Source organism: Neopelma chrysocephalum, unplaced genomic scaffold (genome assembly GCF_003984885.1).
Source record: "Neopelma chrysocephalum unplaced genomic scaffold, ASM398488v2 Primary Assembly neopelma1_189, whole genome shotgun sequence".
NCBI lineage: Eukaryota > Metazoa > Chordata > Aves > Passeriformes > Pipridae > Neopelma > Neopelma chrysocephalum.
The window spans coordinates 298,228-311,685 of record NW_020897851.1 but is presented as its reverse complement, the minus strand read 5'-3'; the positions used below and the strand labels follow the sequence as shown (position 1 = coordinate 311,685).

Below are 13,458 nucleotides of genomic sequence, written 5' to 3'. Positions count from 1 at the left end.
ATTAGTGATCTTGAAATTAAATTAATTCTCTTTGAGCCAATTCTGCTAGAGAAAGGCACCCCTGCTTCACAATCCCACCCGTGTGCTGCTGTGCACGTGCTGGGAAGTAACCTGTGCTGTTAATTATCAACCCCTCGTTACACCTATGAGTCAGGAGCTCAGAAAGCTTTTGGTCACAAAAAGCCTGAGCTCTCTGGGAGCTGTTTGCTCTTTTTGCATGGTGAGAGCTCACTGTCAGCTTCTTGGCAGTCCCCGAAGCGAGAGGATCAATTTGTCATGTTCACCAACTGCTATGTGAAAACTTCTGTTCAGACCCTGCAAATCCCCGCAGCTCTCTCACCTCAGCCATTACCATATCCTGGCATTTCTTAATGAACTTCCCCTCCGCCTTGACGATTGTCTGCAGGAACTTGATGTACTGAACGTTCCTGCCGTGGGTCTCGATGCAGTGGACGAAGTGCTGGACGACGCGCTCGTTGATCTCGCTGCAGAGCTGGAAGTTGTTCATGAAAATGTGCTGCATTGTCACTGCCTCCAGAATCTAAGGGGTGAAGGGAAGAAAGCAATCAGAAAATAAACAACCCACCGGGGCCCCCCCAGAGGTCAGGGCAAAGCCAAGGCTCCTGCAGGGCGGGGGGCTGGGGGAACGTTTCTGGACCTCATCTTTCAACACCCCAGCTCCCATCTCGGCCTGTTTTTCACTCCACTTCAGCCTCTTGAACTTTCTACACTGAAATGGCCCTAAACAAAACATCTTGCCAACCTTTGAGGCTTCAGAATGAAAACAAAACGTGACCTCCTCAACCAATCTTGCATCAGAACAGCCCCTGAGGCATCACCAAGGACAATCCAGTCCCTTTCCTTGTTAGAACAAAAAATTAATCACGGCCTGAGGTCATTCTTACCCCTGGGTTAAGGAACAGGTTTATGTGCTTGTGCAGCAAGGCCTGATTCTGTTGGTTCCCAGCGCAGAAGTTCTGCAAAAACTCGTGTGCAAGCTTCATTATCTCCTGCATCCTCGTGTCTTCAGCCTGGGGTTGCATGACAAACAAGAGGGAGTTAAAAGGACTCCAAAGGTTCACTGGATGAGCCACAGCTCCAGCTCTGCAAAGGAACTGTCACGTCTCTCACACCCCGAAGGAAAACAAACCTCCACCCAGCTCACAGACGCTCGGGATGAGTTTGGCCCGTTCCACAGTTCTAAAGAGCATCAAAAATGGAGTCCATAATAGAAATCACAGTAGTTTATTCCCTAAAACTGCCTACTCCATGGCCAGGCCTGCCAGCAACGTGCTTTAGTCACTTCTACACTCCTGAACATCCCGGCAACGTTGGCCAAGCCACACATCATCACCTCGGGGCTGCCCAGGAACTCTGCCACGTTCCACTGCACAGACACATGGGCAAGGGAGACATGGAAAGTTGTCACTGCACCAGTTCAGCCCAATTTATATTTACTGGAACCTGCACTCTGCTTGCACACTTCCAAGCACTGCTGAGGAACTGGTGCCTCTCCTCTGACGTCAGTGTGGATCCCCAACCCACCCGTGGCAGAAGATGCAGTTTGGAAAATCAGAGTCTGTTTTTACTTTTAAGGAATTTCATATATTTCCAAGGGTGAAAGCCCTTCCACGCTGCCAGTCCAATGCACATTCACATGCACAGGACAGAAAGGAGACAAGAAGACGTTGGAGAGTGTTTTTGCCACCCACTTTTTAGCAAAATATGAAGCAAGAAACCATGAGACTTAACATTAATCAAAGCTACTGTCCAGAATTACTGGTTCTCAGAAACCTGTGGAGTTTGGAACAGAGGACAGCAGAGTGACCAGGAAACTTGTCACCTCTGCACTGATAAGTACCTGTCACCTGTGACTAATGGGCAGCCAACAGGATGAACTTGGGCTGTGCTGCATCAGCACAACGTGGGGCTGTGCAGGCTCCAACCAGACACAACCCACACCCAGTGGGCTCCACACCAGTCCCAGTGGGCTCCACACTGCACTGTGACAACATGTGGCATCTGACAGGGCTCATTACGAGTCCTGGCCCTGACCTGGAGGGCCAGTTGGTATTTATTCATTTCTGAGGAGGAGTTTGGGACTCTGCAACTGAGGGGGTCTGTGTTTGACTACTGGACAGACCTGACAAATCCCATGGGGACCAGGCACTCTGGTGTTCCCAGGATGGTGGGCATGAAGCTGCCTCGTGGCAACAACTGGGTCTTGCTTCCACAGCTCAACTCCAAGGCAGCACATGCCTCCCATGAAAAGCTCCCAGCTGAGCCTTGGTCTTAACTCTGAGCTACAGCAGACAAATACTTCTTCAGGAAATAGTGCATAACTGTATGTTAAAGACTTCAAACAAACAGAGCTTGTCCAAGCTCCCCAAAGTATGGATATTTTACAGACTATGAGACCATATAAACCAGCTCCTGCGGATCCAATACATCCCAACACATCCAGGACTCAGAGGAGGCGTTAAAAGCCTGCCAAGAGGACCCAAAGCAAGGAGACAGCACAGAGCAGCCCCACCTTCTCGTAGGGGATCTGCAGCAGCTCCAGCACCACGGCGTGGGCTCCCATGTTCCGCAGGAGTCGCTGCTGCTGCTTCCGGCTCTTCCTCACCGAGGCCCCTTCCTGCACACAGAGCTTGCTGAGCCGCAGCAGGATCTGCAGAGAGACTGGCTTTAGAGCCCAGAGCCTGGCTGTCCCTTCACAGAATGCCAGGTCCCAGAGAGCAGCAACGGGGAAAAACTCCTCTGCAGGGAGCAGAGCGGCTCCAGGCAGCTCCTCATGGCCCAGGCTCCATCCATGGCATCTGACTAAGGCTGGTGGACTTGGATGATCCTTGTGGGTTCCCTTCCAGCTCTGGATGCTCTGTGATTCTATGCTCCTGCAGAACCCACCACAGGCTCCACACACACAGGCCTGCAGCTCACACCACACCAGCACCAACACCCGCTCTCGGTCTGGTGTTTCCTAAATTAAATTCCAACAGCACGGTGGGTTTGAGTGCCAGGCACTCAGGACCAGGGCAGACTAAATGGCTTCTCCCCCTGCCTCCTGCCTTTGTAGTCTTTAACAATAAAAATATTGTGTTACCATTGAAACAGCAGCAAAACCTCGCGTTTCTCACTAATCCATCCTCGAGGAAAGAGTACACACGTCGTGCTCATTATATCCTGGCTTCCCATTCAAGCTGGGATATGTTATTACTCAGCAAATAGTTTCCACAATGGCACAGTGACTCAGACTGTCCTGGGTGCCTCCCTCTGCCTGCAGCTCTCCAGAGCTCTGTTACTCATTTACACTGCCAGGGAACTATCAAGAAGCAAAGTTTTACCTCTTTTACTACCCGGTAGTTGTAGCTGCTAGTACTTTCAGGCTTTTGGGACTTGCTGTGACCTTCCTGAGGATAAAATCAGACAATTTATTAGTAGCTTATACTACTGCCTTCATGAAGGCTAAAATTACCGTTCTAGGACAGCGCCCGCTCTCCTCCTGGGAAGGACTGTCATCCTCCAGCTCTGACAGTCCCACAAAAATACACACAATTATCTTGTCAAGTCACACTGACCTCTATAACACAAAATAAGGTGAGGGTGGGATGATTTCAGAGACAGCAACTTCCTGTCCTTTCCTCTGCTTGTCACATTCTGTCTCTAATCAAGTCTCCCCCCCAAAAAAAACCCTTACTTTCTCTTCCTCTCAACTATTATTAAACTGTCACTGCACAGAGACTAAGAAATGCCTCTCAGGACCTGCACAAGAAAAGCAACAAGTAAATTACTTGTCTTTACTTCCAACAATACATGTTGATAACCGAGGGACTGTTTCTTGGATTCCCTCACCCAGTCTTGTCTATTTGACTGCAAATTATATGGAGGCAAAATGTGTTTAATGAGTTCCAAGTGAGATGTGCATGTCAGGGAAGTCCTGGATTATCAGGCACAGATAAAGCACAGTTCTGTTCTGTCATTTATCAGTGGCATGACTGAAAAGGCATCACCTGAGCAGTTCACAGCTCTGCCCTTACCTTACTTGAGGTGCTTTTGACTGGACAAATCCCATGTGATCGGTCAGTGCTGGAAGGACAGAACTGGGGAGCCAGAGCCAACCCAAACCAGCTCTGTTAAGACCCTAAGGGTGACACTTCAGTGGCTGCTAATCCTGAGCAGTCTCCACTTGGCATCAACCAGCTCAAGTTCTCCCCTTGCTCTTGCCTTAACCTAAAAGTGCAGAGCCAACCTCGCCAGGCTGCTCAGTGTGCTGGGAAGGTGGGCTTCTGCCACAGCTCTGAACACAGCCACCCCCTCAAAATACCCCCAGGGGAATCTGCACAAACACAACCTAATTACCTCTTTCTTCTTGTGCTCGTTTTCACCTGGCACACTGTCCATGGCCTCGTCAGGACCTTGCCCTTTGTACACCCACAGCTCCGACTTCTCCACTATCGACCTCAGCTGGTCCAAGTCTTGTTTGATCTGCTTGTAGTTGTCAACATCTTGGCTGGTAACAAGCAGTTGAACCTTACATGAATGCAATCCATTAGTTGCACAAAAAGGGGTTGTTTTTAGCTGCAATACACACGTTCAGATGAGGAATAACTCCTGGAACTCACACATACCTGCTTGAAAGCTTGAAGGACTTCTTGCCTCTGGCTGAAGTGCCTGAAGAGGAGCTGCAGTGCCCCAGACACCAGGGGAGGGTAATCATGCATGGTTAAGTGCAACAGGACTCGGAGAAATGTTCTGCCACCGTGATCATCCAAATCCAGAGGTGTGTTCTCCTCACTGAAAACAGAGTGGAGGAGTTAACTGGCACATTAGACTGAGTGTGCCAGCAGGTTCTTAATCCATTTAGCAGGAAGAAAACCTCTTTTCTTACTTTTAAGTAAGGAGGAAATTTATCAAATCAAATGCTACCTCAAGACAGGGCTTTTGGTGTGCTGTTAAGAGGGAGGCTATTCCAGAATCTCCCTGCTCAGGGTCCACTCAGCTTGCATTATCCAATTTACAGTTTTGCCAATCCTTGCCTGCACAAACTCTTCCACCTAAGTAAGATTTTACTGCAGCACTGAGCTTAAGATGCCCTAATCCACCACCCTTTTACCCACATAAGTGGAGCCCTCCCACGATGACTCTTCTGGCTGAAGGACCCCTTTATCCCTTATCTGTGGTTTTTAATCCAACTGGACCCTACTCTGAGCTGCATCAAAGTCACTTGAAGAAAATGAGGCCTGAGTAACTGTGGCAGCTGTTTCCAAGCTCTCCCCAGCCACCACCTCCCTCTGGACTGGAATTCCCACTCCCTGGGAGCCCTGGAGCCTGGGGACTCAGAGCTGCCCCTCGATGAGCACCTGAGAAGAGATACTTTCCTTCCTCCAAAGATCCCCTCAGCTTGTTCCTCAATATGTTCGAAGTCCAGGGCTCCTGAGAACACGAGACAAATGCCTGACATCAGAGTGACATCAAAGATGGTTTTTTCAGCCTAAAAACATTTCAAATGGCAAGTGGTGACAGGGGTGTGAGCAAGGGGGTCATAACAAGCTGAAAGGGACACCGAGATCACTGAAGCAGCTGCTCAGATAACATAAGACAATAAATTAGCCTGCTCCCTGCTCACAAATTAAACTGTGTAATCATTTCAGCAACATCCAGGCTTATTCCTCTCTTGTCTATTTTTAGATTGCACCAGCATCATTCCAGGATGCTGAATGGGACCTGGTGTCATTCCATGGGGCCATTCACAATAAAAGCCAAACTTCACCCTTGAGAAGTTCTAAAGTAATAAATTCAGCCATGACAGCAATAAAAAGGCCTTTGCCTTTCTCAGTGTAAGGTACCTCATCACATGGGCAATGACCAATATTCTGAAATAAAATAAATAAAACAACAACAACAACAACATAAAACTGGCAAAACAGACTTGGAGCCTCATTACTTCACAAAAATTTGCCAAGGGGAACAGAAGGGAGCACAGGGATTTTGTATCCTTGCCAAAAACGTGCACCCCATTTCTCCCAAAGTTCAGCTGGCAGAAAGAGCTGTGGGTGTGCCCCCAGCCCCATTCCAAAGGCTCAGGCAGCCCAGGAAAAGAGTCAACACATCCATCCCCTTTGAAATGAGACGAAAAGACAGTCACACTTTGAACATTTCACATCTAAACCACATTTTTTCTTATCTCTTTCCTCTGCATCTGCAGATACAGCCCCCAAATTGGGGAATAAAAGCCGTTTGATGACTCCTAAGCTGCACATTTAAAGTTCAGTTATTCCTACATGGCACAGGACACTTTTTCCCCTGGAAAGTGATATCCCAGCAGACAACCCCCAGTGACCCAGTCCACCATCCTGCTTCCAGTTCAGAACACTGGACATGACAAGCTCCTCCACAGTAGCACTGAGGCCCAGACACCTCCAGAGGTCTTGCCTTCCTACAATACCTTTGGAAAAAAAAATTTGGGTGGGTAGAAGCATGAGGAGAAGGGGAAGGGATGGAGAAAACCACATTACTTTGGGGACCATTTTCTTTCTCCCAGAAACATCAACAGAAAAGCTCTGAGGTCGATGACAGGTCACACAGGACAGTGTTTATTTCAGGGTTTTTTTAAAGGATGTAACTCAGGCTCTTGGTCACACTTAATACATGGAAGCAAGTAGGTGACAGTATTTAGTTGGAAAATGCTGAAAATATGGAAATGATCCTACTCCTTTATTCCACTGTGAGCAGGGCACTCTACTCCAGTGGGACCATTTGTGTGCCAAAGCAAGAACCTGAAACAATTACCCCATCAGTCCCTCTAAGATTGCAGAGTCTCCCCTAACCCACACAACCTCATTCCTTGCAAAATAACCAACCTGGAACATTAGCTGGCATTTCTTGACTGCTGCTCCCAGTGGGTGACTCGGACATCTGGGCATTGCTCTCATCAAACTCATGTTTAAATATGCAAAGCAGGCAGGAGATCCTGTAGTCCAGTCGCACGTTCAAAATAAACTGGGGATACAGAAGCAGGAAAAATGTTGAAATAATGTGTCTATTCCCAGCACACCTACAATTTACACACAGTGCAGTGCCACCAACATGCAGCATCAACTGAACAGAGATGTGGATTTAACTTGGAAAAGTCACCCAGGGTGGGGAGGCCCTGGCACAGGTTGCCCAGAGAAGCTCTGGTTGCCCCTGGATCCCTGGAAGTGTCCAAGGCCAGGTTGGACGGGGCTTGGAGCAACCTGGGCTGGTGGAAGGTGTCCCTGCCTATGGCAGAGGAGTGGAATGGTCTGGATGATCTTTAATATCCCTTCCAAACCAAACCATCCTGGGTTTCTAGGATTCCAAGAGGTATGCAAATGTTGTCTCACAAATCCCCAGGATTCAGTCATTTTCTCAGTGCTTTCCACGAGCACGACACACACACACATAATAAAACATGAGTAAGGTGCTTTGGCAGAGCTGTGCTCCCTCATTACTGCCTGATGCTGGCATCCACACCCCATCCCCCAGGGAAGGAAAGCAGCATTTCCATCTCCATTCTGAGCCAGCAGGAATCCCACAGACACACATGCTGCTGTTCTCCCGGGGTGCTGGGGCACAGGAGCAGGACACGAGCCCTACAGCAGCTACACCAGTTCAGGACTAGCTGGTGCCAGAGTAACCTCCACCCGAGCAGAGACCACCTTCTCCATGATCTTCCTCTTGAGGAAGGAGATCCAGTGCCAAGAATACTCACATTTCTCACAGCTTTCGGGGAAAAGGCTTCATGCCAGTTTGAACAGAGCCTGGGAACTGGGGGGATACTGGCACACTGAACATGCCTGGCCACAAGAGAAGCCGTGGCTTTAACTAAAATTAGCACTGGTGAAAGGAAGGATTGAAGCCTCCCTGTGTGCTGCATCTGCTGCTGAGGGAAGGGCAGGACCTCACCCCGCGCTCCGTGCGTGGGGAAGGAACACCAGGGATCTCCTGCTGCCTCACATACTCCTGCCCACGAGGCTCTTGCAGCATCATTCTGACCTCCACGAACTCACTGAGGAAGTTACTGAGCAGAAAAAGGACTCCCACAGTCAGAGGGGGAAGCTGGATTTCAGGGCAGGAATTCTGCAGTGACCTCTTGACCGAGGCACTGCCGTGGAAAAGGGAAAAAACTGTGTGTGCCCCAAAGACTCAGGAGTGAGCACGTGAGAAAAGCCAGACAGAGATGGAAGAGACAGAGAGGCTGGCTAACAGGCATGCTGAAAAAACATGGCAGGCTGAGGGCTGTGCCAAGAGGAGTCTCCAGCATCCCTCCCTTCCTTGGGGCACTTGAGATGGTCCCGCAGACTCCAAGAAATTGGTCAGACAGTAGGGTGGAAAATGTCTGCTTCAAGTCAGGTACTTACAAATCACTGCTAAATATGCAGATGTCTATTGCAAGCTCTTTTCTAATAAATTGTTTCAGTAAAGGCATAATATTGTCACAGGCAAGTTGAGAGCCCCGTGCCTGACAAGGTCACCTTCTGTAACGCTTTACCAGTGTAAGAGGCACATACCAGGCAGAAATAAATTAAAAGGCAGCAGGACCCTGTTAATGCTTACAGAGAGCACAGGATGCTGCATTAATGTGTGTTGCTGGTACCTGAAGTATTTCAATGATCTTCAGCTTGGTGTCCATGACCAGGATGTCCTCCTTCTCCGGCTCGCTCTGCTTGACGTTCCCCTCAGGAGCAGCAGCGAGGGGAGTCATGGGCAGGAACCCCCCACCTCTGAGCACCACCTGGGTCATCAGCTCTCCCACTCCATGGATTGACCTCATCACATTGCTCCCTTCAGAGAGGCAAACAGGTAAAGTTATGATGGTGTAATGGGGCTGCATTAGCAGGGCAAGGACCCTCCACATCCTATGGAGAGAAACTGTCTCGACATTACACATCCAAATCCTTGGGAGAAAAGGAAGCCAACAGAAGCTCTGCAGTACTTGGAGGAGCCCCCTGCCCTTTCCCTCTTCCATTACTGGCATTACTCAGCTTTACAGCCAAGCCATGGACAGAAAGGAGGAGATTCCCAAGCACAGCATCACCGTCTGGTCCAGGGAGGGGATTGTCCTGCTCTGCTCTGCCCTGGTGCAGCCTCTCCTCGAGTTTTGGGGGCACTTTGGGGTATCACAATAAAGGAAAGATCTAAAGCTGTTGGAGAGTGTCCAAAGGAGGGACACAGGGGTGGGGAAGGGTCTGAGGGGCCACACAAGGAGCAGCTGAGGGCACTTGGTGTGTCCAGCTGGAGAAGAGGAGACTGAGGTCAGAGCCCAGCAGGGTCTGCGGCTCCTCCCGAGGGGCAGCTCCGACCTCTGCTCTGGGGGAGCAGGGACAGGACCCAGGGAAGGGCTGGAGCTGGGACAGGGCAGGGTCAGGTTGGATCTCAGGGAAAGGTTCTTCCCTCAGAGGCTGGTTGGCACTGCCCAGGCTCCCCAGGGCAGTGGGCACAGCCCCAAGGCTGCCAGAGCTCCAGGAGGGTTTGGACAACGCTCTGAGGGACAGGGGGGGATTGGTGGGGTGTCTGTGCAGGGCCTGGATGATCCTTGAGGATCCCTTCCAGCTCAGGATATTCTAAGACTCGATGATTCCAACCCACAGTGACATTTTGAGACAAACCTGAACCACCCAAGAACTTTCTGCCCATCATTTTCCAGCCTTACCTTTGCTTTCCTCGCCTTTTGCCATCTTGGTAATAGGGAAGATGGTAGTGATGTGCACACAGTCTAATATAGCAAGGAGGATTTTGGTTAGTCTGAGGAGGTCACAGAAGTTGTAGAAACCAAAATATATCAGATTTCTGGCTAAGTTAACAACCTACCAAAATAACAATAAAAAGCCTGATTAATACTAAACATTTTGCTTTCACAATCAAGTTGTTCTTAACACAGTGACAAGATCAAGAACCTGGCTGAGTCACATTTTATCACAATATCTGGGAATTCCACAAGACTGTCTAGTTCTACATTACATCAGAAAGTTTCCTACTTGCCTACAAAACTGCAGTGCCTGGAACAATCTCTGTATCTGCAATTGATATTCTATAGCTACAAAATCAGACCACATTTGTCTCATTACAGAACAGGTAAGATGGAGCAAGACTAGAGGGAATGTACAGATGATTTTTACCATTATCTTACAAAAAAGATATTGTAAAGTTTCCCCACAACTCCTCCCCAAGCACTGCTTCCAGATCCACACAAAAATATCACACACAGGGCAAATATTTAACGTAGCCCCGTTATGTGAAGTATGTTCCCTCAAACATGTTATTTTTTTTAAAGAATATCACATTTCCTTATATTATTTGTTATTTTGGGAAAGCTATTGCATGGATTTGCTACATCCCCTTTGCACAGACTATTTAATAGGTCAGTAAGTCACAGGATGCTCTTGGTGAGCATCACTAGGAGCTCTCAAGGTTCTCTGTGTGCAGAGACTGTTTAGTTTTTGAGACTACTTATTCCAGTAAGGCTTGACTTTGCCATAACACTGAGAGCACAGAAAGTAAACAAGGCTGCTGCAAATCTAAGACATAAACTCACATTCATTGTTTGCATTTCAAGAACCATCACTGCAAACTCAAAAACTTGCACAAGGAGAAAGACTCCAGTGGAAAGGAGGAGCCTGCTGAGGCTCAGCACTCAATCTGTGCTTGCCAAACTATCTGATGTCAAAAAAAGTACCAACATTCCACCACAAAACAGAAAAGGATAAATGAGAACTGGGTAAGTACCTCAAAAGTGAGCTTATTTTTCTCTTTATCAGAGAAAGGGAACCTCTGACACACCACATCTCTTAAATATTCCTCTACAAATTCCATTGTTTGTGCAAATCTCTCCTTAATTTCATCTTTGGAAGTTCCACTGCTATCATAGCTGAAGAGGGAAAAAGAGAACAAAACAAAAAACAAAACAAAACACAAAGCTTAGCATGCAAATACACAGGGCTCCTTTCCCCAGATACAATTTTTCATTGGCTTGTCAAAATCTAAGAGAAGTTAAAGGCTGGTAAATAATTTATCCAAACGAGGGAGTCAGGACACTGACACCATAATTTCCTGGCTTTTGCTGTTTTATCCCATATGCTCATTTTGTACTATTTTTAAATGTCTGAGGAAAACAAAAAAAAAAAAAGAGAGAGAGAGAATTTTGTCCCAATAAATTAAAAAAGTAACCTTTATTATTAGAGTGGAAACAATGACAAGTGATGTGCAGCACTGAGGAGAAGGGGTGGCCAAGAGATGCTGACTGGGGATGGTATTTTTCCTCCAAATAAAACCCATCTATATGCAAAGCAGATATTAATATTTAACACAAATTCTAGGGGTTTTTTTCTCAGTATGTGCAGAGGGACTTCAAACAAGACAATCCCCACCTTCCCCTAACTCATGTTTCCCTGTTTGATCACTTATCACTGCTGAGCCTCTGCCAGAGCCAAAATCATTTGGTTTTGTGTTTTGGCATTTAAAATTGAGTATTATCTACTGCATCTCTGCCAGCACAGAAAACCAGGCTAGAAAGGAGGGAAGAAGAAACTACTGAACACCAGCACTAACACACAAGACTTAAATTCCTGATGTGTAACACTAATTTCAGGTGTTTTCTCCAACTGAAAAAAGCTCTGAACAGCTGAGTGCTATCAATATTAAATCATTAATTAAAAAGAGTTAAAATAAGTGGTCAAGAAACCACGTCCCTGGGCAAGCTGTGGTTTTGTGTAGGTTTTTGACCACTGTAACAAGAGGATTTTCCACTGGAGGCTGAGGGAAGGGACTGTCTCCAGCACCTTCCCCTTGTTTTTGCTGCTGATGGTGTGAGCTCCCACGAGGACAGTCTGCCCTGAGGAGCCCACACGCCAAGGACACGAACTCCACTTATCCTGGGGAGGTTTAGATTGGATATTAGGAAAAATGTCTTCATGGAAAGGGCTGTCAAGCCCTGGAAGGGGTTGCCCAGGGCAGTGGTGGAACCCCCATCCCTGAAAATGTTCAGAAAACGTGTGGGTGTGGCACTTGGGGATGTGGTTTAGTGGAGAACACGGTGTCAGTGCTGTGCTGGCAGCTGGACTTGATCTCAAAGGTCTTCAAACCTTAACAATTCTATGACTCCCTAATCAGACAAGACAGGAGGAAAGCTGAAACCCTCCTCCCCTGCCTTCCCACCCCAGGGCCAGGTCACACCACCCAAAATCAGACCTGCTCTATAGCCAGTCTTAAAAACAGTGCATCTTGAGCTTCTGGGTGTTTGACTTTTTTTGCAATAGCTGCCTTTAGCCTTCCTGCAAAGCCTGGGAATGGTTCTGTTGGTTTTTGTTGTACTTGTGTACATGAAGGTGTAGGTTCGGCTGCCTCAGCGATGGTTTGAACAGCTTGGAAGGCCAGATTTTTTTGAAGTGTCCAATTCATTCATAGGAATCTTGGAAATACATTGGAAATACAGGGTCCCACTCCACAGAGCTTGTCACTGTCACTGCTGGGTGTTCTGGAGACAAACCCCCTCAGAGCTGACCCCACACACACAGGGGGGTTACTGACTTCCCAGGAACACGTTGTGGGCGTTTTTGATTTACTTTACTTCTAAACAACGCCAGTAAAAACAATCTATAACAACAATACATAAACAAACAGAACAACGCCTGATTTCGGGTCGCTCCGGTCCCGCTCCCAAACCCGCCAGCGGAGCCATTCCCTCTCCCAGAGTGTCCCAGCACGGACTTACTCATCAATGGCGATCTCCGAGGGGATCTCGGACCAGAGCCGGGCGTACTTGACGGGGGTCACCTGCTCCTGGGGGTCCCTGTCCACGTGCATGTGCAGCATGAGGCGGCAGAAGGAGGCGCGCAGGTCGTAGGGCAGGTTCTCGTCGGACATGCAGCGCAGGATCAGGTCCACGTCCAGCTGCCCCGAGATCTCGTTGATGGCCAAGTACTGGCGGTCAAGGCACATTCGAGCAAAGAGGTTCAGCTGGTATCTTCGGGGGGGGGGAAAAGGAAAAAAAATAACCTTGAAAAAAAATACTTGAATTTCAGTAAGTTTGAAGTTCGCTCTTTAATTTCCGGTGTGCTGTAAAGTACAGGAGAGGGGTGTGGTACTGATACACTTATGGATTAATAGAAATAGTATTATATTTTCCAGTAATACAAATAATGCTTACTATGAAAACAATAAAGTGCTTATCAAATGGTAACAGTGGAAGAACAGAATAAAAGGAGGCATCATTTTCCCTGATGAAGTATCACAGAATCACTGAACCACAGAATGGAAGGGACCCTCAAGCTCATCCAGTCCCACCTCCTGCCGTGGGCAGGGACATCTTCCACTAGCCCAGACTGCTTCAACCTGGCCTTGGACACTCCCAGGGATCCAGGGGCACCCACAGCTTCTCTGGGCAACCTGTGCCAGGGCCTCCCACCCTCACAGTAAATAATAAGCAATGCTCTCTAGGAA

The 13,458-nt window shown here is 48.0% G+C and overlaps 1 protein-coding gene across 13 annotated transcripts in view; it reads right to left on the bottom strand.

Moving 5' to 3' along the window:
* Positions 1–13,458, bottom strand: part of ITPR1 (inositol 1,4,5-trisphosphate receptor type 1) — a 162,903-nt gene that overhangs the window by 82,053 nt on the left and 67,392 nt on the right. For 12 of the 13 annotated variants that reach the window (XM_027702638.1, XM_027702635.1, XM_027702636.1 and 9 more), the window contains 12 exons: positions 12,731–12,982; positions 10,747–10,888; positions 9,674–9,827; positions 8,618–8,805; positions 6,861–6,999; positions 5,379–5,433; positions 4,629–4,794; positions 4,360–4,530; positions 3,345–3,410; positions 2,534–2,671; positions 906–1,031; positions 341–541 (listed from right to left, as the gene is read on the bottom strand). In XM_027702638.1, coding sequence (XP_027558439.1) covers positions 341–541; positions 906–1,031; positions 2,534–2,671; positions 3,345–3,410; positions 4,360–4,530; positions 4,629–4,794; positions 5,379–5,433; positions 6,861–6,999; positions 8,618–8,805; positions 9,674–9,827; positions 10,747–10,888; positions 12,731–12,982 — 1,798 coding nt within the window. The remainder of the gene's footprint in view (positions 1–340; positions 542–905; positions 1,032–2,533; positions 2,672–3,344; positions 3,411–4,359; positions 4,531–4,628; positions 4,795–5,378; positions 5,434–6,860; positions 7,000–8,617; positions 8,806–9,673; positions 9,828–10,746; positions 10,889–12,730; positions 12,983–13,458) is intronic. The other variant, XM_027702640.1, reaches the window with a different exon arrangement.